The sequence below is a fragment of the Colius striatus genome, chromosome 5 (genome assembly GCF_028858725.1).
Source record: "Colius striatus isolate bColStr4 chromosome 5, bColStr4.1.hap1, whole genome shotgun sequence".
Taxonomy (NCBI): Eukaryota; Metazoa; Chordata; class Aves; order Coliiformes; family Coliidae; genus Colius; species Colius striatus.
Window position 1 is genome coordinate 27170845 of NC_084763.1, and position 27515 is coordinate 27198359.

Here is a 27515-nt window from a genome sequence, read left to right on the forward strand (position 1 = left end):
AAAAGAAATGTAGAAAAACTTGTGGTCCTAGATCAATCATAACTCTTTCAGTGGTGCACATGGAAGAAGCCTTTTTTCTATGCCAGGCATTTTACAGCAGAAAGGCAATTCCACTCACCCCAAGAGAGACATACTGATACAATGCTAATCCATTTGCCAATAAAATCATTTGCACCAACTCTTCATGCTGCCAGGACCCCTGAAGAAGGTCAGAGTAAAAATCAAAGTGAAGCGTCTAAATATTACATTTTGAAGTTCCCGAATTTACCTTTCCCACATGAACTTCAGTCTTTGTACTCTGTTACAAAACTGAACTGCTTACACCTCTTTTAATAATTTTTGGATCCTATTTGGAGCGATAAATAGACTAGTCTCTGCAACAGCATGAATCAGAAAAGACTTTTTGTACCAGATGTAACAGTAATAAAAGAGAAAGCTGTTTCTCATTATTGGTTGGTCCATCCTCATGTAGTCAGTTGCCCTGGAAACTGAGATTGATTATCATTTCAAGAAAAATGTAAGAATGAACTGAATCACATAGATTTTTTTCAATGTCCATCTCAATTTACAATATCCAAACTAGCAATTAAAACATCCCTAAGCATGACTTCCACTTCTATCTCCATTTTTGTTGCACTTACTTCTCAGACTTACAATCAAAGTAATATAACTTAGGCTGGATACATCAGTAAAATAATTGTGAAAATTCAGAAAACATTGTAATAAATGTAAATCAAAAGTACATTCAAATCTACTTACTTAAAAAAAAATCTATTCTTCCAGATTGTATATCTTGATGACACAATATCTAGGTATCATGAAATTAAAATTCTTCACTCTGTCCAAAAATTAGAACATTTACTGGAGCCAAAATATATTTGACAAAACATTAAATTTCAAGAATTTCATAGTTCTTCAATTCCAGTTGCTGATCTACATTTTAAACCCAGGAATTTTATGCCAGCTAAGAAATTTGGCATACTCTTCCCATCTATTCTTCATTAAAATTACTCTTCCAATTTAAAATTGTCAAACCTGTCACAGGGACTTGTGTGATTACCATGAACGGGAGAAAGTTTTTATCATTGCTAATACATGGGAGGTAATCCAATAGATTTTTAAGTTGTTTTCTGTCTCTTTCAAGAAAGGTTGGAGAATTCTTGGCACCTAAGCTAAAACAATTTTTCAGCCTTTCAAGATGAAGAGCTAAGGGAAAAAATTCTTCTAAAATCTATGTTTGTACAGGTTTTTTTTATAAGATAGTTCAGTCATAGGAACAAAATCCCTAAATTTGTATAATGTTAAGGATAGCTACAGGAGGGTTGTGTATATAATCATCTAAGTTGATTTTGATTTTGCAGCTCTGATTTCAACACTTTCTGACTTTTTTGAATTTATAACATTGATCAAATTATAGCTAAAATGTGATTATTTCCTTCTCACTTATCGGGCAAGTCACATCTTTTTTTTTTTCCCAGCTTTGCACACTTGACAGACATTGCTAATCTAGTAGTTTGCAGTTAATTTTCTTATCTTATGTCAAATAAATGATTTGTGTTTTTTATATTATTTAACTGGTATATTTTTTAGAAGTCATTGCAATGGCCAAAATAATATAATTTCAAATGTCATGTCACAGACTTTAAATTGTTTACAAATTCTTGACTTTATTGCATACCTTGAATTATAATAAAAATCTGAGCTTTTGATTGTAAATCTTGAAATTTAATTCCAATCTCATACAGCAATCAATGTTCTGACAGAGGAAATCCTGGAAATCTGTCAGTCCAAGTTGAAATCCACAGTCAGTAAGGAAATAGTTCTCTTTGAAGAGACTGGACTGTACAATGAGAACTGCTAAAGTCTTGCTTGCTACAACATAAAGCAAGGCAGTTTTCCCAGCACTTTGCTGCACTACTTTCATTACCAAAAAAAGAGCAATGATAGAGATGAGGAGTACTAAAGTGCAAAGAGTACTAAAAAATAAACTGATCCCGCTAAGGGTGATAATTTCATGTTCCCTCTAGTTCTGCTCCATTCTCCTTAAATTCCATTGAAGCACCAAAGGACAACCCTGGCTTGATTATGGGGAAAAAAAAAAAAAAAAAAAAAAAAGAAGAAAAAAAACCTCAATGACTAAACAAATAAATTTGAAGTACTCTAGCTTGTAACCTAAGATGAACTCCTTTTAACAGAATTGCAAACTATTGGTCACTACAGCTCAAGAATTGCTTAAAGAAACTACTACCATTCTAGAATACTATTTCTATCATTCAGAAAGATACCATACAGATAGAAAATATTCCAAATTGAAAAAAGCATATGCTATTTCAACAACTACAGGGTATACAAGTATCTTCCAATTTGGCTCTAATTGCAAGTGAAGCCAAATCCTGCTACATAGTATATTCAGACTTGTGCTCTCTCTAATAGTATCTGCATCCTCCTTTTGTAAGTGAAAAAATTCAGTTAGATTGTTTCAATTTTAGAATCCCATATAAATGTAAGTAATTATTTAATTACTAAGATAATAAAGATTCTTATTAGACCAGACTAATATGAGAAAGTGTTGTTCTAGGACGTGTAAAAAAACATGGATTTTGTTTATCTTGTTATTCATGTATTCAATTTTAGAGTCTGTACAGCTTTGAAAGGAAGTATCTATTAGCAAAGTACAGATCCCAAGGGGTTTGAAGTTTACTTCATATAAACATGTGAATGTTTTGCTGTGTATTTAAACTTTATTTAGGTAAGTTTACCAATAATATCACAATATTCTGCTATAGAATCTCAGTTTCTAATTCCAGAATTAAAAGAGTCACACAGTTTTGCTTCTATCTTTTAAAAATCCCATTAAGGATTTGTTTCATTCTAAAGTTGAACTGAGGGTATAAGCTGCTTCTCTTTTTTTATCTTATTTTATCCAGACTAATTCCATCATGTCTTGTGTAAATCATTATAGTCTTGTCTCTCTCACTTCATTGGCTTTTGGCTTCCATCTGTTTTCTGTCTTCTTTTCTTCTACTCTGTCTCATCTATATTGTCTTTCTACTCTGTTTTCCCTCATCTGCTTGCTCATTACTATTCGTCCAGCCCTCTGTTTTCCTTTTACCTCCCAATTATCTCACAGAGGTGGAGTATGCATGAAACCTGAGAGCTCTATTCTAAGACCTTGACCACTTTAATTTCATCTTAAGACAGTCCTGGATGTCTTCAGTGACCTAAGCATGTTACTTTTCTGAATGTTGTCTAAGGTACATTGAGTTTTTATTCCTGGAAGCATTAATTTCTACAGGACTCATTTGTACTTTTCATAGAAAAACGTAACTTCCTAGTGTCCTGCCTGCACAAAGGTTAGCACAATATCATACTATGTACTTTCCTAATCTCTAAAAGTGTAAATATTTTATTGTTGCACATTATTGTACATGTTGAAGAACATGCAGAAAGGTGTTCATTTTACTATTAATACAATTAATTTATAATAATGCTGTGACACAAACAAAAACTTAAGTTTCTATCACTGAAAATGACTTATCATAGTAGGCTTAATGCCTTACAGCTACTTTAGTGATATCATGGATGTCACAACTCTCTGTTCCAAAGCTGTAAACTAGCCATTGAGGATTAGTGGTAATCACTAACCCTTAAATCTAATTTAGTCAGAAACTTCCAGCTTGAAACTAATTTTTTAAAGTTTTGTCAATGAAGAATAATTCTTCATGAATCTTCAAAACTGTGCAGCAAAATACTGATCTTTTGGAACTGTGCATGTGGTCCTACACTAGGTCCTACTAGGTCCTACATTATGTTTTCATGTTCATGTACTTCACCTTGTGACTTTCTCAGTGCAGTCCACTGTGACAGAAGGCCAGAGGTGCAATGCTAAAGGGACTTAGACAAAGTCAGCACCTCAGCATCAGATTCATCACATAAAGGATGCATCAATGCACAATTCACTGAATTTCTATGCCTCAGACTCGAGAAAGCTGGATGGACAATTGAACTACCAGCTTCAGTGCAGTCCAGCTGTGCTGTGTGTCCTTTTTCCTTGGGACAGCTCACATTTACAGTAAAATGCACCTCCTTCAAGTAAACATCGCTGAAATAGAAAAGCCCTATTCCTCTTCTGTGACTTATTACCTCTGCTCTTATGTCAGTAAGAATCTGTATCAGTCAAAGCTTTCAATCCTCAAACTCCGCCCTGTTCATGCTATCCAAGGGAATACTTTCAAGCAGTGGAGGGACAAACAGTAATGTTCATGCTCTTGTCAGTGTGAAAGAAGAAAATCACTACAAATCAGTGTCCTATTCTATAATGTTCAGAAACTTCTACAACTTTCCAGAAGTTACAAATGAGGTTTAGAGAGGTAGTCTGCATGTTGCCTTAATAACAGACCTCTTATCTCTGATTGTGAAAACAATTGAAACAGAGACTACAGAAACAATCTCTCTATGGACCGCACTGCTTTTCACTGAATGGCAAAAAGAATGGCAAAAATATTGGCTGATTTTGATTTTGGCAAATAAAAGTAGCAGTGGTATTCCACATCATTTCACACTTGATGATATATCGTACCCTTTTTCAAAGATTACAAATTTAAAGCTGAGGTGCTAATGTGGATCCCTGTCAGATTAAGGGTTGCTACTGAAAGAGGTAACCAGCTGTTCATGCTTTCAGAGAGGCTCTTTTCTGAAAGCTGGCATCCATGCCTCAGCCAAAGCAGTGTTTGTCATGCTGGAGTCATGAACCTGAGCTGCTCTACTTATAAGCAGATATCCAAGACAGCATTTTTGAAAGGCAGCCACGGGAGTGTACTATATTACAGAATAAATCACACTAGAAAGATGCTCGCTATAAAGTTCAAGATACTTTTAGAAAAGATCAATTACATAAACCATCACATTTATGTGACTATTTCTACCTTTGTTACTAACACAAGCTTATTTCATAGACATTGTAAGATCCCAGATGAGCTCCCCTAAGATTTGCACAGATCACAATACCACAGGCTCTTAAATCTAGTGGAGAGGTCTCATTTTTTATGGTACAATGAAGTACAGGTCTGAAATGATCTCCATCTCAGCTCCTTAGGGAGCGTGTTGAAATTTAGCCATTTAAAAGATCTCTAGCCAATGTGTCAATTGCTCTGAACTCTCATAAATATTATCAGCTCTAAATTTCTGGAAAGGGTCACTCTTGAGAGGTAGTCCCTTCAGGAGTATATAGTACAATCTGACTAAAGTACAACCTCATCCCAGGTTATTCTTATGTATTTTGGTCTAAGTGCAGCCAACAATAATGGCTATGGAAGGGGCAGTACAATATAGCAAAAAGTGTACAACTAAAGTGGCAAACCTCCCACTTCATCCAAATGGATACCTTTCCTATAGATATAACTACAATGCACACTGCAGCAAGATGAAAAGATGTGTAGCTTTAAAATGGGTCAGCATGGACACTAGAAAATTTTTGCCAGAGGGACTTGGTTTTCTACAGGCTGTTTTGTATTACTAAGAAAAGGCAATTTATGTCAGCACAGTATATTAGCCCCTTTAAAGCTTCTCCCAGCCAAAAAAGGTTAGTTTGGAGACAGGCATAAACATCTTACAGTGTGTGTGTTTATATTTTTGACATGGTACAGTAAAGACAAAATCAATTAACATATGAGCTTCATAAGAATTCTTCAGATATCTCAAAGGTAACTTAAAGCTCAATTGAACATTACTATAGTTTCTTTGCAGGTATGTAGTGTAGGCATACCATTAGACGTTGGCTTAAAACAATAACCCTAACTGTATAAGAAATCATGGTTAATTTTCACGTAAGTATGTAAATAACAATTATCTAGACTGGAGAAGAATATAACCAGGAAAGGCATCTGAACACAGATGCAGATCCTTAACTACACACTGTAGGAGTCTATTTGTGAGCTGAGGGTCTAAGCTCTCACCATATTTCATAGATACAGAGTACTGAGTTCAATTACCTACAAAAAGATAACCAGAAACTTTTTGGATGCAGGGGTACCCATCCTGGCTTCCTGCTGACTCTCCAAAAGGACACAATCTCCCAGAGATACTGTGCTACAGCTGTCAGCCACAGCAGTAAACCTCAGCCCTTTCAGTACATCTCATGTGTCACTGGACTTGCATGTTTTTGAGAAGTGAATCAAGGTCCCAGTCAGTACAGTCACTGAAGTCTAGAATGCTATTTAAACAACCAACGTATATCCTAGTTTACAGGTCAGTCATACAGCTCTCAGTTTGGCTGACTACTTTACCCCACTCTCCACAAAGGGAAACTAGACACACATACTCATATGCAGAAGCCCACACAGCAGGGACACAACTAGTTTTCTGAATTTGGCCTTGAATTTGTCTCTGTATAAATGCTAGTTTTTAACTATAACCTAATGTGAAACAAGAAGTAAAAAATAACAATTACTTCAATGATATTGAGTCAATCAATCTAAAAGCTCCAGCAGAGAAACCATTCTAGGAAGCCTTCCATTAACATTATTCTCCATCCATTCTCCATCTCTGCGCCCAAGGTACTGGGGCAGAGGTCTCCTGGGTAGAGAGCAGAGAAATTCCATCTTCTTTTGCCAAATATAAGGTCATCTCTCTTCATGTTCAAAGCAGAAAGGACATAACAAACTGAATCACATCTGTATAATCAAATTTTTCAATGAAGATCTGAAAACATATGGCTGCTTTCTACATTTTCCTTTAGGGTACTAACACAAATTGTTTCTACACATCAGGATGAATCTTCTGTTTTCTTTCAATGGCTTGTACATTGTTGCTTTCTCAGTGCAAAAATCATAGTCTGATCTGGGCAGCTAATACTGTTCATACATGATAATACTGTTACAATTATCTAGATTTCACTAATAATAGTATTCCTATGCAGTGTGGGCAATACAGGGCTTAGCACTTTGCTAATTCGACAATCCTCATACAACCTAATATGTTACAAATAGCATGGAACTGCAGTTACACAATAGCTTCCATGAAATAAAAAAATACATATTTTTTAACTTAGTATGTGTGAATTAGTTATTTTAAAGACATCTAAGACAGGACTGACTGCAAATTTAAATAAATGTTTCATGTTATTGTTAGAATATTTCCACTTCTCCTAAAAATGTTTAAAGCACAATAAAAAATAGAATGCAATGGGGAGGCTTTTAATTTTTTTAAGAAACATAGAATTTCTGTGCATTTTCCTGTGTTTTACTACAGCACTATCAATTGCTGTAGTTATTTTTGAACATTGTACACATGAATTAAATTAAGGAAACAGCTATTAGGAGAAAATATGCAACTAAAAACACTCCCTGTTTTTTCTTAATCCTAAATCTGACCTTGTTAACAAGCAGGTGCAAGACTTCATACTACAACCACGAACAATAAAGACGCATGCTGTCCTCATTTTAACTTTAATTGTTCTATTCTCCAAATCATATTAGCTCCCATTTGTTTTATGCAATATTCAGCATTATTTTCTTGTATTCTTTTCAAATTTATTGTAGTCATGGAAATAAGATCCTTTGATCTCCCACAACACACAAAAGTAATCTACGAGAATACAGTATATGCCACGATTTGAAAAATGTATCCCAGTAGAGCTCCTAAGTCAAAAGAAGTATGTACCTATGGCATCCTCTGTGAAAGTTCTCTACGGTGAATTATTCCCACTCCTGTCATTAAGTACAGCAATGAAAATTCACAGTCAAAAAGTCACAAATATATATATACCTTAGGTAGATAATGTCCTTAGTCACTCATTCACTATTCTTTACCAGTGTAAAGGATCCCTGAAACTAATCTGTAATTACACAAACAGGTGAAGCATCCAGCATTCAATTAAATCTTCATAGCGTTTATCTTCTGTGCATCCTCTTGGTACCAGAGAGTGTGAAAAACATGTAATGAACAGAATGCAGTGCTGTCAAAATGTATGTCATGGTTGTTGCATCTAAAAGTGACTTACTGAACACAAGTGGTTCAATTTACCTCTTCTTTATACATTCTAAAATTATACAAAAGTAGAATAAGGAAAAGTAGAATCAAAATATAGTTTCAGATTTTATCAGGAGAGCAGATAGATTTTTCTACCTGAAAAATTTTAACAGGAAAGTAGATGGATATGTAGAAATATGACATCTTATATTATTTTTAAAAGTCTTTAATTTTAAAAATACATTAATTTTACAGATTTAGTGAACAGAGTAGAACCCAATACTTATTCTTTGCTCAGCTGGACATTGCTGTGTGGTCTCTTTGGTGTTTTGGAAATACACAACACAACATCATTACATCAGATAATGGCTACTTTATGAATATTTTTGTTACACTTCCTTTTATTAAATTGCAGATTTCCAAGCACTTGTGATAAGGTGGAAATTATGAAACTTGTGTAGCCCTCAGCTCTCCACATTAATACTTGGTAATAAGTATTGTACTACCTTAAAAACATTCTTGGAAACCTCGGAAACCAGTGGTTTAATCATCCGGGGACTTTTTTCCTGCAATAAAATGATTCTTCAGTCACTATACCCCGCTTGACTTATGCCACCCACCTAAGATTAACTTTACTCCTTAAAGTTTGTAGGCAAATGTGCAAAGGTTAAATTAAATCACCAGTATATTTTTTAATCCTGTTCTTTCCATTGAAGAGATCATTAGGCCCATGAGCAAGGTAAATATTTAATCACTAATAGATTATATAATTTCATTTATCCTAGTAAAAAATCTTTTTCAATATACTATAATATTGTTGCATCATCATATAGGCTTCTCTAAATCACATTAGCCTCTACAAAATCTGAATGCTACTGAAAGTATGGTCAGACAAGGATTTTGATTTATAACATTAAGAGTCCCAAATATCTCTTAGGAAGCCTGGTATCAGAGAAGAAGCTTGTGTCTTTTTATTTAATTATTAAAAACAAGAACAAACAAAACCTGCTGTTTACTAAAGAGCAGAACATCTGCCCATATGGAAATGTTGCTAATAGGAACTCTCACACTCTCATACTATGACACCTCTGCTTCTATTTTCTCACAAAACAATCTTTTGTATTAAAAGGGAAATTATTGTTTTCAGATAATTTTAATGAAATATGATGATTTCAAAAGGTATTTTCTCATCTCAGAGAGAGATTCATTAGTTTTAATAAAATATACATCAAGATTTAACCAACTCCCTGTGATACTGACTATGAGTTTAACAGGTCAAAATTTTACAAAAAAATAATAAAATACTAAAACCTGCTGCTTCTCTGTAAAGCATATAACCAATTTGCCATTCTACTAATGTAAAACATGTTCAAATGACAGGCCATATGAAAGGAAATAAAAACAAGAAACCTTCAGGCTTCTTAAATAGGCATCCCTTGTGTTAAAGAAAATCTTCAGCTATACATACATAAAATTTGCATTATAGCACATATATTATTTATAAAATATCATGAAGTGTAGCTATCTCAAAAAACAAAAGCCTTCTTTGTGAAAGACTGTTGCCTTAAGGAAAGGCCTGAATACTCTGCAGAATGTATCTTTGTGACATTTCTAATTTTTGTGAAAGGATTCAAGACATTTTCAAGCTTTTAAGAAAAAGAGGAATATTAGATTCATTAAAAAAAAAAACAACCAACAAACAAAATACAAACACAATGGAAATCTAAAAAAAAAAAAAAAAAGCTCACAGATTAGATAGCAACAAAGCTGATTTTTCAGTCCTAATTTGCCTCCCAAGTTCATGGAAAAAATATTTCTGTACCTTGATCTGAACTTCACAGTTTAAGTACCACCAGAAGGTAATATTGATCAGTATTTTTTTTTATGATGTGCTGGTGTTGGTAATATGGGATCTGGCCCAATCAGCCAATATTATACACTTTCATTAGTCTCAGGAGGCCCAGTCCTGCAGACATAAACGCACATGTATAACATTATTCAGGCTAGTAGCCTGATTGACTTAATATTGAGTAAACATGTAAGAATATTCAGTCACATGTCTAAGCATTTGCAGGATCTGTCCCACATTTCCCAACAGCAGTCTTCCCAGGGACTACAGTGGCCTCAGACACTGGATCATGAAGTCTGTGAGATGTCTCTCCTGCTGTAGAATGTCTAGATCAGAAAAATCATTTATGCACACAAGTTCACTTTCTTTTTTTTCCAGCAGCACCACCAGCTGAAGCAGCTAAAGAGACTAGAACCGAACTGGAAGTAATTATCCTGAAGAGAATAACTCTCAACTAACATTGCTAAAATATCTCAAATGTTGCTTGCTCTTACAGTATTTCGTAAGAGCCTTTCTGGTTTTGGAGAAAATATTACAAGTTACCCTCAAGATAGCAGGCTGGCTACAAGGAGTCAGTTCTGTAGGGTGTCAGGTCTGCAAACACACCATAGGGGTTTCCTCACTTATTCCCACTTCAAAGAAGCATTAAGAACAATTTCTCTTTATTACAGATTTTAACTAGATTTCATTCTCCTGTGATGATTAATTAGGCGTTTGTTACAATTTGCCTTCTGTCCACCTCTAAAAATAAATGTCCTCTTCTGCTAATCAGACACAAACAAAATGTTTTGAAAAGTAATCACTTGCTAAAAAAAAATGGAAATTGGGCTTCTGTGTTGTGAGGAATGTACGCACATAGCACAGTGAAATTTAACACGGGTAAATGATCTGACTACCTCAAAGTGAAGTTTTTGCCTTCCTACAGTGGCCTTTCACCCTGCCCTTTCCTCCAATCTGAGGAGAGCTGATGTTGATGGAACATATAATGGCTCCTTTCCTGTGTAGTAAAGTCAGCAATAAAGCTCAGTAATTAAGGTGACCGGGGAGGCCCAGCCCAGCAGGCTAGTGGTGTGGCGAACACTTTCAGAACTTCAAACAATATCAAAGTCACTGAAAAACGGGCCTAGTTCAGGACTGGTTTGAATTAAGCCTCACTTCCACACGCACTTTTCAAATCCAAGCTCAAACAAGAAAGCCAAGGCCTTCTGGATTTCATTAGAGCCAATTATCTTATCTGTTTCATCTCAGGCCTGACCCTAAGGCTGGCAAACAGCTATTCAGTGCGTTTGTGTGGTTGTTTGAGAAACCCTCCAGCCAGCCAATGGCCTGAGGAACTGCTAATTAAAACACAGTTGCCCCCTGCCTCTAGTGATTAAATATTTTCAAGCTTTTGTAAATAATTTTTCCATTCTTTGCCCCAAGCCTCAGAGGTCCAATACATGCAGTAATTTCTTTAGTTTGCCAAAGAATACTGGTGGAAATAAAACCATACTAGAAACTTAGGAACTCTTATATCTTGCTTAACTTCTGTAAGTGACATTCTACAAGCTTGCAGAATATGTATATTGTCTCTTGGGTAACTAAGCTTTAATAGCCTTATTGTATTTGTAGTGATACAGTGTACAACAGGCCCTACATTTTGTTGATAATCATCATTTTTCTTCAGATATCAACCAGATATGCATGCTTATGAGCTTAATGAGATCACAAATGCAGCGGAAGTGATATTGAGCAATATCTGTGCTCCTGAGACAGATGGACAGAGGGTGGATCATGCTTTCATACACTGTTCAGGGAAGGACTTAATCTTACCAGTAGCACACTGATATCTCAGTTGACAAGGAAGAGTTATCACAGACTAATAGAATTGTTTTAGTTGGAAAAGACCTTTAAGATCATGAGTCCAATCATTAGCCTAGTAATGCCAAGTCCACCACTAAACCATGTCCCTAAGGGCCACAACTACACATCTTTTAAATATATTCAGGGATGTTGAATCCACTAACTCCCTGGGCAGCCTGTTCTGATGCTTAATAACTCTTTTGGTGAAGTAATTTTTCCTAATGTCCAATCTAAATCTCCCCTCCTGTTACAGAATACAGTTCCTTGTCATCCTATCCCAATTTTGGTCATTAAAATTTGCATAAAAGACAAAGAACTCTACATCTTTCTTCTGGATTCAATCCTTCCATCTCCCTCTTTTCAAACCCTAGGAAGACACCCCCTTTAACATCAGATTGGAGGATCTGATTCTACCCTTGGTCACTGACACACAACCAGCTTCTCTGATTCCAGGTCTCACATGCAGCCACTGTCACCAGTACGGGCGATGTGTCCTTTCATGCAACATGACAGGGAGAACAACTTACGTCTCCCAGATTAACCTTTTAATTCTTTGTATTTTACTGTTAACAATAACAAATATATTTACATTACTAAAATGCACTAGATGTACCGTAATGAACCAAAACCCCATATACTGCAAAGAAGGAATAAAAAGATGACTTCTGTCTATACACTCTATGAGGACTTGAGGAACTACAGGAAGAAGTCAGACAAGCTAGAAAATTAGTAACAATCTTAGCAGTATAGGAATTTATTTACTGTCTAGTTTTTCAGAAGGCAATAAAACAAAATAGAAATGTCATAAAAGATTTCAAGTAGTTTGGTAACTGTTTATGAGAATATCCTACAAGTATGAACATTATCACCAGAAAAAGCAGAAAACCCATACCTGATCTCATGATCTGGAAAATTAAATTCATAGGAGCATTCCAAGAATGACATTGCAACAATAAAGAAAATGGTAGAATCTCATAAATAACTTTAGCTGGTTGGAAGGGTAGTATATTCTGTACTTCACAGATATGCTACCGAATGAATTTGAAAAATCTAAACATTGCTGAGTTGTGACTTCCAACAGAGAAGGTCAAAGGTAACACAAGAACTTGTCTGACTGACAGAAAGTTGGTTTTGCCTATAAAGAGTGGCAGTAGGAATGTCTTGGGGGTAAAAGTTTGGTAAGGTTGAGCTTGAACTGCAGACAAATTTCCTCAATTACTGTATCACAAAGTTACTGTAAATCTCCATAATGCACAGGGGAGACATACCTAAAAGAGAGAAGTAATTGGCTTACAAACAATAATGGATTTGCAACGTGGAGGAACCATCCTCTAGACAGACAGTAGGAAAAGAGACCAAGACCAAAAGCTGAATGTCATGGAATCACTGAAAAAAGCTGAAGGAGGAAAATGGCATGAAAGCCAGGGAAAGTAGACAGGCCAATGAAAATGAGAATGAAATACAGAGTCCTAGCTTTGGTTTAGGAGGTATTTATGCTAAGAATGGTTTCAGAAGAAAGGATGACTGGGATGCTCTTTTGGAGAAGCCCTAGTATTGAACCAGAGGATGGACAGCAATCTATACACTCAGTGGTCTTCAGGATAGAGAGAGAGAAAGTAGAAAGGATGATAGAGAGAGAGCTTAAAGGCACTTTTTCTTTCCAGTGAAACATGATTATATCACAAGGTGTAATGGTTTTGTGAGGAGATGCTTTTGGTTGGTAACAGGGGGAGGGGGCTGCAGTGCAGTTCCAGTAAAGAGTTCTCATACTTTCTCCTAGCTCTGAGGTTTGGGCCCACCTCTAGTCTGGCTGGGCCAATCTGGCGCCTCTGCCATCATTATTTAAGGACGGAAATCTAAAAGTCTGGAAGGAGATGGAAGGGAAGGGCAAGATGGAGGTGACCACGCGGACCCTGCAGCCAAGAAAAGACAGGAGTGATGCTGAACCAGAGACATCCTTGTAGAAGCAGAGACCCCGTGACAGAGGGGGTGAATGCTGGAGACTATGGGTCAGAGGGGGTAAGCAGTTTAGACCCCAACCCAGAGAAGATGAACTGGGATTGCAGCAGCCCATCAGAGTGTGGGAGACCCCGAGTTGGAGCAAGGGAGGGCTGGCAAGGAGCACTTCTCCTCAGGAGTGAAATAAGCAGCAAGAGACATCAGGAAAGGACTGACTGATTCTCCTGTTCCCTGCCCCCAGCACTGCTTATGAGGGGAGGAGATGATACCAGGCTCAGGGTTGAATCCAGGAAGAGAGAAGGGGTGGGGGAAAGGTGATCTTAAACACCTGGTTGCAACTTCCATCAGTCGCCCTACTCTGTATTATTTGTCTGTTCGATATTTCTGTTTGTTATGTTTTAGTTTGTGGCAGATTAAATTAAGTTTTGTTTTCTTCCCCAAGATGAGTAGCCTGGTCTGTTTTGTCTGGGGCCATAAGCAGCAACCAAACCCTCCCTGTCCTTCGGGAGTTCTGAAATCCGTGGTACTTAAGTCTAATCGTGGCCTTTTTGGATGGGCCTAAATCACAACACAAGGGACAAAATATTCTTGTAAGGAGAATGAGAGGTTAAAGAGGTGAATAAAGGAAGAAAAAAACTAGTGTCCCAGGTAGATCAGAAGATGAAAAAGAATGAGGTCTTGGTGCCAAGCAAAGGAGTTTGAGAAGAACAGATGAGAAGTAACTTTGTGATTAAAGGTATAGAACAGGGCTGTGAGAAGAAAAGAGAAGTTAGGGCTGCTGTGAAGAATTTGATGAGTGGTCAAATTATGACTTCAAGAGAGAAATATGAAAGGAAAAGGAGGAGAAAATATTTACAATATTGTAAAATCATTTCTACTCTTTGGTACTATTGGAAAAGTATTACAAAGACTTTGAAGTTCTTAAATTTGTTTTGCAAGATCACAAATACTTCCTAAAAAATTCTGTGTTTGTTCAGTGATTTTTTTAACGTAGACATCGATGACTGAACTTGACATAGAGCAAATCAAAATTAACTGAAGAAAGCTCATCCACTGCATGTTTTCTCTTTCAGGGGTATCTAATACTTTTTAGCAGTGGCCCATCTGATGGTACAGAGTGAGAATGAAATCACTGCCTTCTTGACCAGTTGGAAATCACGAAGTCTTTACTACAAACTCTGCATTTATTTTGCTGATTTGCTTGCAGTTTTTAACAAGAATTACATTGAAAATGATGGGCAATATTTTGAAATACTTTTTCATTGTAGAACAAATTGATGTAAATGAGCAGGTAATAAATTGCCATTTTCAGATCAATGGGAAATCAGTTTCTATAGAGAGTTCATCACACAGGCAGTAAAGTAAATGTTAATAAAGCATGAGAAGTGAGAAATCCCTGTGACACAATAATTGAAGCACTTGCAGAGACTTAACAATATTTTCTTTATCTGCAAACATCTTGAATGGAGAGGTAGGAGGGTTGGATTGGATAGAGGGGGTAAATAGCCCCCAGTGTTCTGTCAACCCAATAATGCAGGATTAGAATGATTTTTTTTTTTTTTTGAGAAATGTTATCTTCTACTAAAACATAATCGTTTTGCAGATGTACATCACCAATATTTTTCAAAGGAAAACTTATTTTAAGAATAAGGAGGAAAACAAATTCCAAATAGTCTGACAGCAAGGACATTAACTTCAGATGTGCTGAGGTCAGGTTCAAGTCCCTGATTTGTAAGAATGAGAAACAATAAATTGCTTTCAATTATTCAAGGATGTGATTTTTCACGTCCTAGTGATGTCCTCACCGTGAGGCTAGAAATGAATATTGCCATGAAAGGGTTTGAAACATACACTTAGTTGTTTTCTTGGAAAATTTCAAATACTTTTGGTTTTGTTCCAGTGTAGAAGAAAATCACATGTCAAAACCACAGACAGTTGCTACTTACTGGAACTGCTTTCTTTAGTCATCTCTACTTAGTAATGCACACTCTGCACAGGAGAGACAAAGCAGCAGAGACCAGTCAATTTACTGACAGGGAGAAATTAACCAAATATGCTTCATTTTCCCTTCAGCCCTGAGTATACACATGTATACTCCTATGCATGACATAGGAGAAACGAATCACCGACATAGCTATTTTCAAACTTGTTTATACTGTGCTGTAAATTCTTATGTTTCATTTTTTATTTTTTAAAACAAAAATAATTTTGGTTAACTTAATTTTAACATGTGATATAAATATGACCAGAACACTTGTGGTAGGTAAACACACGAATCAGCTAATGAAATACTTACAAAGTTTATTTTGTTTCAAGAAATAAGTGCTTGTATATAGTCTTAAAGATTTGATTGTTTAATTAGGCTAAATGTAGTCACAGTATCTAAGATAACAATCCTGCCTCATTTACTTGGTGAAGAGTCTCTGCTTTCACAAACTTTTTTAACAATGATTTCTGCAAGAAGCTACTATTTAGTATAAGTAACAACATTGTATCTTAGCCATGAATCATGTTGATGAGTAGAACTGAGACTTACATTAGCTAATGACACAAGCGACCAATTTGCTTCTAAATCCTGACTCTAGTATATGTGATCACAAGACAAAGACCCCACTTTACATGATAAAATATACAAATATGCAAAATGGTAAGTCAACACTATGACTGAGCATTTTTCTTATAATGCTTGTAAGAAACAATGTCTAGGAGTTTGAAGTCTTGTGGACTTCATGTGTACCCTCATGCTGGGTAACAACTTATTCTTCAAGAAGTTGAATTGATTTAATGGAATTACTGGTGGCCCAAGCAGTACTGCTAATACCACATAATCATGAGTCATAGACCTCCCTGAACTTTTTCATTAGATATCTATTTTTGAAACAGTTACTTTTTCATCATTTCAAACATGTCTCCACAAGACTAAATGCTGACTTTAAAAAGTAAGAAAACACTCAGTGCTGGGACTCCAACAATATCCAGCAGAAAGAAACCTCATAAGACCTTGCAGCACTGAGCACCGTTCTATCCAGGATATTCATAATTTCAAAATTCAGATTTGTCTATTTTCCTTCAGAATTACTGGAGTTTTATTTGCTAGAATATATTTTCTATGAAAAATACTTGTTCTTTTAATTCAATTACTTTATGGGCAAAGTGTCATACAGGTACAAGAACTCATTAGGATTAAAAAATATCTCCAAGGAATTATTGGTGCAAAAGCATCAGAACATCTAAAAGCACAGCAGGGCCCTGGAGGTACCCACACAAACTTACAGGTGCGTGAGCACACATAGCCTCACAATATTTCTTTGCAATCCTGCTAGTGTTTGAAAGGAGCAAAATAAAAACTCACATTTCTTTCTCTTCTTTAAGTATTAAAAGAAGAATAGTGGAGGTCTCATTAGCTAAGTTGGCTAAAGAAAGCATGAATAAGAACTGTGTAGCTGAAAGGCCTCTGTTTCTGCTGTTTTTGAAACAACACTTCTGTCTGATTCTGGATAATGGGCTTTTAATAAAAATATCCACCAAAGGAAAACAATTAAACAATACATAAAGCACCAGGGTGCAATCTAGTGGTTGTTACAGTCTGGAGCTGTTCCAGCAGAAAACATGTGGATATTTTTTACAGGCTAGAGTGTAGTTCTCAAAAGTTATTATAAAGCAACAAAATTTAAATTGGGGCTGGACATCTATACAATCACTCAGTGTTGCTGTAGACTTTTAATTCGGACTTGAAATGTATCTCCAGCTAAATGTCACAGATATTTTGACTTCTAGGATAAAAATATGTTCTGTACTCTTGCTGCTGTTTAATTTCTTCCAGGATGTTTCTGGTTATCTCTCTCATCTTTCCATCAAAGTATTTGACAACATAGCCATTCTTTATCCATACACCTCTATGCTTTCATCTTTCTGGCTTGACAAAAATTGAAACAGTTATATTGGAAAAGTGCTCAGGTACTCCTCAGTACTTTGAAACTGCAGATCATGTATGGCTTGAGGTTTTAATCAAATAGTTTTTAACCTGAACCACATAAACCTGACACATGCCATATTTTATTATCCTTTCTCCTCCACCCCCTACTCTGCCATGTCTATTAAAGAAACTGCATCTGTAGAAAAGTAAGCCAACACTAATTAATTTTTCTAATGAAAGGTTTCATTTCTGTAGTTCCAGTGAATGGAGTGACATATACAGTATTTAAATTCTTAGTACAGTAAATGAAAAAATTTAGAGCAGTTTAGTGAGAAGAAGTTAGATTTTCCAAATAAAAATAAACAAGTAGGAAGAACAAGAGGTCGCAGGTTATAAACAGTGTTGCCAGTTTTAGTTTTATGGTGATCTTTGAAGTATAACAAAATGTTGAAAAGCTGTTTATACCATCGTTTCAAATGCTTTTAACTCTGCTTCTTCATTTCCTAAGGACTCTGTCTCTATCCCCATGATATTAATCATTTGAATGCACAGAACATTTGTCAAGAAACAAGAAAAAAACATGAAAATTTACCATTAAAGCAAACCCTCCACCACCACACTCAAAAAAGGCATTCAAAAGCCACAGATTCTCAAGATTATTGAATATTTACGCATGAAACTTATACTCTAAGTACATTTTTAAATATTTTTCCAAAATTCTTCAAAAGGAATTGTAAAAAGTCCCCTTTTTACAGTTTGCTGTACTTTTCCTTGATTTTACTTTAATTCTGCAGGAGCAGGTAAAAGAAAGACATCTTTGGTTGAAATTCTCATCTTTTAAAGACACTTTGAAGAAGTGGATAAAATCAGAAATTAAAAACTGATTGCAACTGTAACTTACTACTCTGAAGAATGACATAAGTGACTGAAAGTAAACTATATATATCCATACAGAAATCATTGTATAGATTTCCTAGAGCTACCATGACTGTTCAGCTATGTTTTTCTTCTTAAAAGAAGTACTATGCCTATGACAGCACAGAAAGACTGCGAATAACTATCACTCTCAGTAATGTCCATCTACATTTGGGTACATAGTGCTGTTCAGCAAATAGGCAAGAGAGAGAAAAAAAGCTGGGATAATCTTTACCAGTTAGTAAAGCAAATATTGAGAAAATAATAATATATTTCTGTTGGTAAAAAAGTGGCATTTGCTAGTCTGAAGCTATTGCCAATGGAGTTCACTGATAACACAGTAGATTAAAGTTCTGAAAATGTTATTTGTGTGTCCTATTTATTTTACTGACTCATGAAGCTGAGCAGCTAACTTGCCTTTTTATTTCCTCTTCCACATTTCTGTCTTTTTATCTCTTCACATTTGAATCAGAAACTGAGACTTACCATATTTTTTAGACCCCATCTAGCATAATATAGCTTCAGCAGCAGCTTTTGAACATTATAGCCATGAATAATAATAACATTAAGTTATGGGTGTTTAGAATTATTGTTTAAAAGGGCTTTTTTCTCAAAAGCTATTGTTGGTGAAATTCATTAAGTAGCACAATACATTATTTTTCTATAACCCACTGTAAATAGTTACGTACAGCTAGGAAAAATATTGATCTTTGCCTCCCATATTCTTTTGCTATGTTTATCAGAAACCAAGGTTTCTTCTCAGTCAGAGAGTTATGCAATATTGCAGAACAGTGATGTCAAAGAAAGCCATGTTATTATTCAAAAGAATATAAATCGATGGCTCGCCCTCATGTGGTATATTTAGCTCATTTCTAGAAAATAGCAGACCTTCAGAGATGAGTAATTAAAATGATTTGGCAACTGGAACATTTCTAAATGATGAAGAGTGAAAAGACCAGAAATATCCTATTGTGAGACAAGAAAAACAGGAAAGGACATAACACAGATGATGCAAACATATATAAAATAATAAATACAGATGTGCAAGATGGTGTACTTCATCTATACACGTAGTGCATGAACAAATGGACATTTAATGAAAGTGAAGGACTAATGATTTGAGCAAAAACAAAGAAGTTTTGTTTTTCAGATGCATGTACTTAAGACCATGAAACTCAATACTAAGAGGATACACAAAGCTTATTTGTTATCTCCAATTCCTTAGTTAGCAAAAAGTTATAAAACTAAAATTTACAGGAAAATTAAATTAACATATACTATGTATACTTATGTGAAAAAGCATGAGGAAAACATAGCAGTATTCTGAGTGGTTTTTTAGGCTTGATTTAGAAAAACATAGCTTAAAAAGTAAAAAGAAATCATAGTCATCACCTATGCTGAAGCATATCCTTAACAAGGATAATATATTTGAAACATAAGAAAAAAAAATTACAAAGTTTTAAATTTTGAAATATTAAAATTAAATGTCACCACATCAAGAAACACAAAAATATGACCAAAAAACCTGTTGGTATTCATCAATGCAATGTCACAACTTAACTACGTCCTTTAAGGTCACAAGACTACAATGAATATTTCTTAATATTTTTAATCAGAAATTAGAATATAGAGAGTTTTTCAAATATTTCTATTCTCTTGAAACAAGCACTGAAAACTGTTAGAGTGAAGATTTTCTGCACGCATTCGTTTTCTTTCAACTTCACTCTTTAACATATTTTAATTTTTAACTCTCCGTTCAAAATCTTTATTTTCAGCTAACTGTATTTTTTCTGTATTTTAAATTAAATAATGGATATAGTTCATCTTTTACTCTGCCTTAATATTACCTATTTCTTTTGAATTTCCTTGGCTTCTTAAATTACAATCATACATCTGACTGAAAAAAATTGAACTCAAAGATAATACCATCATGAGCTATTTCTAATCATTCCAAGAAACACGCACACACATGTTTCATTTAGGTAAGCTTTTATGGCCAGGTTCATTGATATGCTGTGGCTACTCTAGAGTAGAGCAAAGCAGACAGAGCATATTGGCTGGTTAAGCTAAATTTACAGCTCCTTTGTTCAATAAAAACATTGCAAAGCAGTTGGAAGGCACACTCCAGTTTCCTCCTGTATCTTACTTCTCTCACTCTTCTGAACACTCACATTTGTTTCCGCTGCCTTCTGCATCTTCTACGTTCTACTCTACGGAAAACACATCTGTAAAATCCAAGTACATACATATATATGTATGCATCTACAACACAGACCTGAGCCTCTCTTAACTTCCTCCTTTACTGAGAACATCTGGTATAACGTGGAGCTTATGAAAATAATTATTTGAACATTAGTAGTTGACCATTGCTCTTATTTTTTCTATAACTGTTGGCAGAAGAGAGTGGATTACATCCTCATAAACTCAAGTGTAAAATCATCCTCTTAGAAGATAACCACCATGTCCTGTTGCTTTCAAAGAGATTAAAGCAAATTTAACCTGAATATATGGAACTAAATGATGAAACAAAAGTCTCTAAAGGGAAAGACACACCAGGCCTTAAAATAATGGAAAAGAGCTGTGGGGTCTTTTTTTTATTATTACAGGGGAATAGATGCCTGTCCTTTAGAAACAGGACTTTACTTCAAGGATTCTTGTAGGCAGACCAGTTGCTTAACTATGCAAAACATAACAAAAAAATCCTCTTCTGGCAAAAGTAAAAGGTATAATGATTTGACTACCGCACTTCTTTTCCATTCTACAGAAACTTTACTGCATTTTCTACTACATCACTACAGCTAACAGGATGAAATGTATTTTCTTAGTAGAAATGTGGACAAAAAGGAAAGAAAAATATATTCTTTTATATCAAAAGAACAGTCTTCACCTTCAAACTGGCTATAACTATTTAAATTTGATTTTGTATTAGAAAGTGATAGTTTAAAAAGACAATAAACACTCCTCATGTAGCACTGCAATCAAAATGGCAAACACAAACCAACACCATACATTTTCCTGTTTCCTACTAGAGTCTGACTGGAGCCTTACTCAGTGTGTCTTTAAAGTAATTATTCTGTTATGCCTTTAACTCATCTCCAATTTTTCTGCATTTTTACACATGAAAGTTGTTTTCTTCTTAAAAAATATAAATATTCTCTCAGTCTGGAGTAAGAGTGAGGCTGAATCTCATTCAGTCTCAAAAAGATTTACTTAAAATAGATTCATCTGATGATTTATGCAATGGAAAATATCTAATATTCAACCACCTGCATATTTATATATATGTGTATGTAAATGCCTATACTAGTCTACAAATAGATTTTGGCTTAAGAACAGTATACTTGATACCAAATACATCATTATATAAAATACCTGACTATGAGCAAAACTCTAGAGGCAGAATAAAAGCCTTAGTCTATTTTTGTGGACACGATCACCCTCTGCTGTGAAATTTGTCAGTCAATCAAGCAGTAATGGGCTACCTAGTGTCATGGCTGCTAACACTTCAAATATGTGATTGGTGCAATTCTAGGAAGAATCTAGGGCTCTGATGGTGAGAAAGTGAAGGTTATGTGTAACCCCTAGGGAGCTTTAGATTATTTTAATGCAAATGTGTCAGTTCCTAAGATCTCAAAGGATTAGGTTCTTCAGGCAGCCAGAAAGCAGGAAGCCTTGGCTTCATTCCAAACAGATTTCACCTATTTTTAAACTTTTTCACTCCTTGGTTATTTTGGAGAGGAACTTGACCACCATCCTTCCTTGCTCTCACCAGGGATTGAATATTGCATAATCTCTCCCTCTACTGGGGTACGTATGACAAGAAAATGTCTCCATTTTGGCCCTTATTTTTCTCTTAAAATTGAGAGTCATCTTCGTTTCCACCACCTCTCAGAATCTTCTCTGTAACTCTGCTTCTAAAATCAATTCATTTGAGAAAAAAAATTCTAAATCTAAAAACTTCACTTTCTTAAAAACTGACCTGCTGCAGGTCAAAACTCCAGAATAACTGTTGGTTTTCTGGGGTTTTTTAGCAACTCATTTTCTCCAAGACTGTACTTTACTTTCATTCCATGATAATGAACTTAACTGTGAATCTTTCTTTCCTGACTACTCCATCACAATTCTGTCCTGGCCAAACTGAGAATGTAGGCTATACCATGTGTGATGTTTTGGATAATAGGAGGGACAGATTCTGGTTTGAAGATTAAGTATCTCATTACTAGGAGCTTGAGTTTACTTGGTCTATTTTAAATAATTTACAGATTTTTATATTTGCTCTTCAAAGTTCCATGCTTTTAGCTTCATTCACCTCCACTCAAAACCATCACATCAGTTACACTAAGTCCATATCAATAAGCCCTAGAGAGGGCACAAAGACTGCCTAGACCTTAGGGTGTAGGGAAACATTTCCTGTTGTTCCCACTCATTTGGAGAAAAGGAAATAGAAGTATCTATTGTAAATAGTCAACAGCATTATATTTGTTTTAAAAGAGTGCAATTAACCATTTAACACAATGTATACCCTTCACATTCATTACAATATTAATTACAAGGTTAAAGGGATGAATTTAAAATAACAGCATTAAATTTTGCACCATCAGCAATTCTTTCAAGGCAGATCTCAAACTTTACTTTTAATTTTTCTACATTAGAAAAAATATAATAAGCATTTATTTGAGATGGTATGTCTGCAAATGATTAGTCGGTGTGTAGTAGTTTATGTGAATTTTATTATCCTGAATAGAGTGGCTTTGCTAAAGGCACAGAGATTGAAATTCCCTCTAGCTCTGAAGAAGATTAATAGATAAAGAAGCAATATTGTCTGCTCCAAACTACTTATTGCTATATCTTAAACTAGAACTGCAAAGTACATCCTTGAAAAGGTATTTTTAGCCCAGATATTTGCTGTCAGGATAGCAGGTGTACCAGTTACAGTTGCCATTTCATTTATGTAAGTCTTGTTCAATAAGCTTGGATCACTGTTCTCCTCGGCCTTAGATGGCCACATTACCTATATTGTTTTTAGGACAGGTTGGATCCAAACCAAGAATTTGGGGATGATATTAGTAGATATATATTAATATCAGACATTAATATTAGTGATTTGAACCATCTAGTCCCCTAACTTCCATAACAAACTTCCATAAAATCTCATCAAAGAATAAGACAGACCTTGGGAAGAGCTTGAGGCAATAGTGAGTTGCAGAAAATTTGAAGCCTGCCACTGTTTGTTCAGACTTGTTATAAATACAGACAAATGTCATTTAAAAGCACCTTTTCCATAATAACAGTGTGATGTTGTGAATGTATAAGGCTATTTTTATGTCTAGAGCTTAGACTTTGCATTCAGATACATTGTTTATCAGATCATCTGCATTTAATTTCACGAAATGCACAAGAGTGGTTCAGAAAAAAAAAAAAACACAAAAAAAGCCAACAAAAATATGTTTTAGACTTTGTGTGTCATATTTTCAATAGAATACAGTCAAAAGGTTTACAAGGTAAACACATTACTTCAAACAAAGTCTTGAAAGTGACTGAAGATGCCCATTAATTGTCCCACTGCCTTTCTTGCATATCAGTTTCCACTAAATAAAACCTAGTAGCATTTGCCCAAACTTGGGAGGTGAGTGCCCACTAAACTCTTACAATGGACTGCTTTTAAAATTAAAGGAAACTGTGTATGTAAGTCAGGACTGCCAAAAAAAAAAGTGTTTTAAATTGGTTTTCTCCTCTGGTCCCATGAAAATAAGACTAAAGTTTATGATGCATCATCTATGAAAGAACAATTTTTTAATTTAGAATGAGCTATTGAAAGCAAACAGAAATAAAGCATGCAACATTTCCTATAATTTTTACTGAGACATTTCACAATTTCTTGCTTTTAAGTAAATAACACTCTACTGTAATTCATAAAAAAGTTGGTCAATCCTGTGACCATCATGATGAGACTTTTAAGTGAACAAGGAATATTGGATTTAGATCATACTTCATGTTGATTTCTATGGTGTTCTACTTGCATTTAACTACAAGCAACATAAAAATAAACAATTATTTTCTTCTAATTCGTATAAATTCTTGTATTCAAATTTTGTAGGTGGGGAAGCAAGCAAGCTCAAAGTCATTTTACTTGCATGATATAATAATAAGGAAATCAGTGAATGGTTAAATAGTTAAGACTTTTTTCTTTGATTGATTCTGAGTGGATGATCACAACAAATAAATTACTTGTTTTAATTATTTACTAAGCTTTCCCATACTGGGATAACTAGAGTTAAGTTAATTTCACCATGAGTCATTCTTCTGTCTTTCAAGACTAAGAAAAAGGTACCAACCTGAATGCCGTAAGATATTCAACATCTCCCATAGGAGGATCCAAGCCACCTGTCCAAGCAATATTTATGTTATACCCTTCACCGGGGCCACTTCCAACCTGAAAAATAGGAATGAAAAGGAGGACAAACGAGGAGGAAAAAGGAGATGCAAAGGGGAAAAAAAAAAAAAAAAAAAAATTCTGAAGTGTGCTTTTGAAACAAACATCAAACAACACGTCAGATCAGCCTAGACTTGTTTGACAAGGACTGCTCTTGGTTATGCACTTGTTCTCCACTGGTCCCCTGCTCCCAGTGGACAATTTGGTAATCTGGTGTAATTTAAAGAACCAGAGAAGGACAAGAAAATTAGGGGTAATCATGCAATGCAATTACCTGAAAGATACAAATAAAAATGGGGCTCTAAAGAAATAAACCTAACCTCATTTGGGGCTCCACTGCCGGGGAAGAAGTTGCCTTCATCATAGCGATGGAGGGAAACATACAGGATGCTGGGGTCAGCATAAAAAGCCTGCTGTGTACCGTTGCCATGGTGAACATCCTACAGGAGAAAGAAAACAGATGACAAATGTAATAATCTCCAGTTCAGTGTAGAGAACTCAGTTCTGCTTTTTTTACCCCCTCTCTCACTTTTTTTCTGGTTTTCTCCCTCTCCCTTGCCCTCCTTTTGTCTTTCCCTTTCCCCCTCCCTTCACCACCCCATACTTCCTGAACTTTCAGGCAAATTACTCTTTAATGCACTCATTTTTTAAACTGGCTTCTAAAAATCAGGAAACCATAGCGAGCGTGCCCTGGAGACTCCAGATGAGCAGTCATTGAGAAATCCCAGTCCTTTTGTACAATTAGATATTTATACACCGGCTCTTTGTACTCCTTGCCTCAGTGATGGAATCTAGCATCCTGTTTTATGGAGGAATTTTATGACTTATTAACTGCCAACAGTTCATAACCCCTCAGGCTTAATTAACTAGCCTCATTGGCCTCTGAAGAAAGACTAATGTTTAAACTACAAACTAGTATTTTGCAGAAGGATCTATGGTTTACAGAGCTTTTTCACAATTCTTGACAGAACACTAAACATAAGTGTATTCATTGATTTGCCAAGTTCCACTATTGAGGTCAAAGGCTCTGTGACCAGCTGAGTAAATTGGCTTTCTTGAAACATTCAGTTCAGTTAGCAATCCCTCAGCAGCTAGATCCACATCAAAAGAGATGCCAGATGCAGAAAGGACTTCATACTTCATTTTTGCAAAATCATGACGGCAACAGTTGAAGAAATAGGAATATGATCTCATTAGCTATTAAATCATCTGGCAGATAGGATGGTGCCTTCCATAATCAAGGAGTGACCTTGGCCAGTCTCCATATTTCAAACATTATTTAATGCCAGTGAAAAGAAATTCTGCCATTAAATAAAATACTGAAAAAGAAATGCCGACAGTATACCTATATAACAAAGGCTGATGATGTGAACTTTTCTTCATTAGTTTTGTTTTCACAGTTCTACTATTGTACTGTGTGGTTAGACACACACAAAATTTTGCAAGTGCAAATGGAAAATACACTTGGATTTCAGTGAAAGATAAACAAAACATTTTTTTTTGTGTTTCTCCACCAACATTTGTAAGAAATTGAAAAATTATAGATATTATTGATTCTCCTTTAATCCATCCCTTTAAATTACTGTTTAAGGAGATAATTCAGAAAGGGGACAGACAAAGTACTCTTAATGACAATACTAGCACCCAGACTGTATTTGTTTTACAAATTCTATGAGGTCTGAACCAAATTTCATAACAGAGAAACTATGGTCACATTTTCCTCAGGATGCCTAGACGACAGGAAAGTTCCAGTTAGGCGTACATTGCCAATGGCACAGCAAGCACTGCCTATTGCTTGTGCTTTTTGTCAGCTGAGGTAGCCTTGACTCTCACCCACATTGTTCAGGACTCTCTACATTGATTAAGTCCTCCTCGTACTGCATTGCGTTTGACTTGGACCTCCTCTGGGACCTTTGTGGGGTAATATTATAATGGTTACTTTTCTCAGTTGAAAGTACTTGAAACAATAAGACGATGAAGTTATAGCCCAAGTGTGACTTAATACCAAGGTTAAAAATAATATATGTTGGAAGTGCAATGGAGCACACTGGTGTGAGGATGCTGGAGATTAGAAGACAGCTAGCATAGTGTTAGCAGGCCCTGACTGGACAATGAAGAAAAATCTGGCATGTAGAGTAACCCCAGAATGTCACTCAGTCTTTAACTGCAACAGAATTAATTGGTTCACTCCAAAACAGAACCAGATCATGCTAACATATGTATCAGTATGGAAGGTCTTGGAATGAGGATTGTGACAACCACCTGAAAAGCTATCTTGGACATATAGATAGGTTTGCAGAGACTATGACTAAAAACATAACAGGACTTCAGTTTGTGATTTTAATTATTCAGATGTCAAAGCTAGCTTTCTTGTCTAGTTCTACCATGGTTTCTCTGTTTTGAAGAGTAGTAACTTCTCTGGTTAGAAAAAAGAAATGTGTTGTTTAAGACTGTGGATGTTACCATGTGGGAAATGTGTTCATGTTCTGACTTTAGTACATCAAATGTATTCCAGTCAGGTCAAAAAATGGAGAATTGTTCAAATGGTGGAATGAGGGAAAAAAAGCTTACACAAAGATCTCTTATTGTGGAAATAAATGAAAGATTAAAAATGAAAAAGTTAAGAATTTATA

At 35.4% G+C, this 27515-nt stretch overlaps 1 protein-coding gene across 1 annotated transcript in view; it reads right to left on the bottom strand.

Annotated features, from left to right (window-relative positions):
- HDAC9 (histone deacetylase 9) overlaps nucleotides 1-27515 on the bottom strand; it is a 387397-nt gene that overhangs the window by 60622 nt on the left and 299260 nt on the right. Inside the window, exons 20-21 of the mRNA XM_061996670.1 lie at nucleotides 25203-25322; nucleotides 24785-24882 (exon numbers count right to left, since the gene is read on the bottom strand). Coding sequence (XP_061852654.1) covers nucleotides 24785-24882; nucleotides 25203-25322 — 218 coding nt within the window. The remainder of the gene's footprint in view (nucleotides 1-24784; nucleotides 24883-25202; nucleotides 25323-27515) is intronic.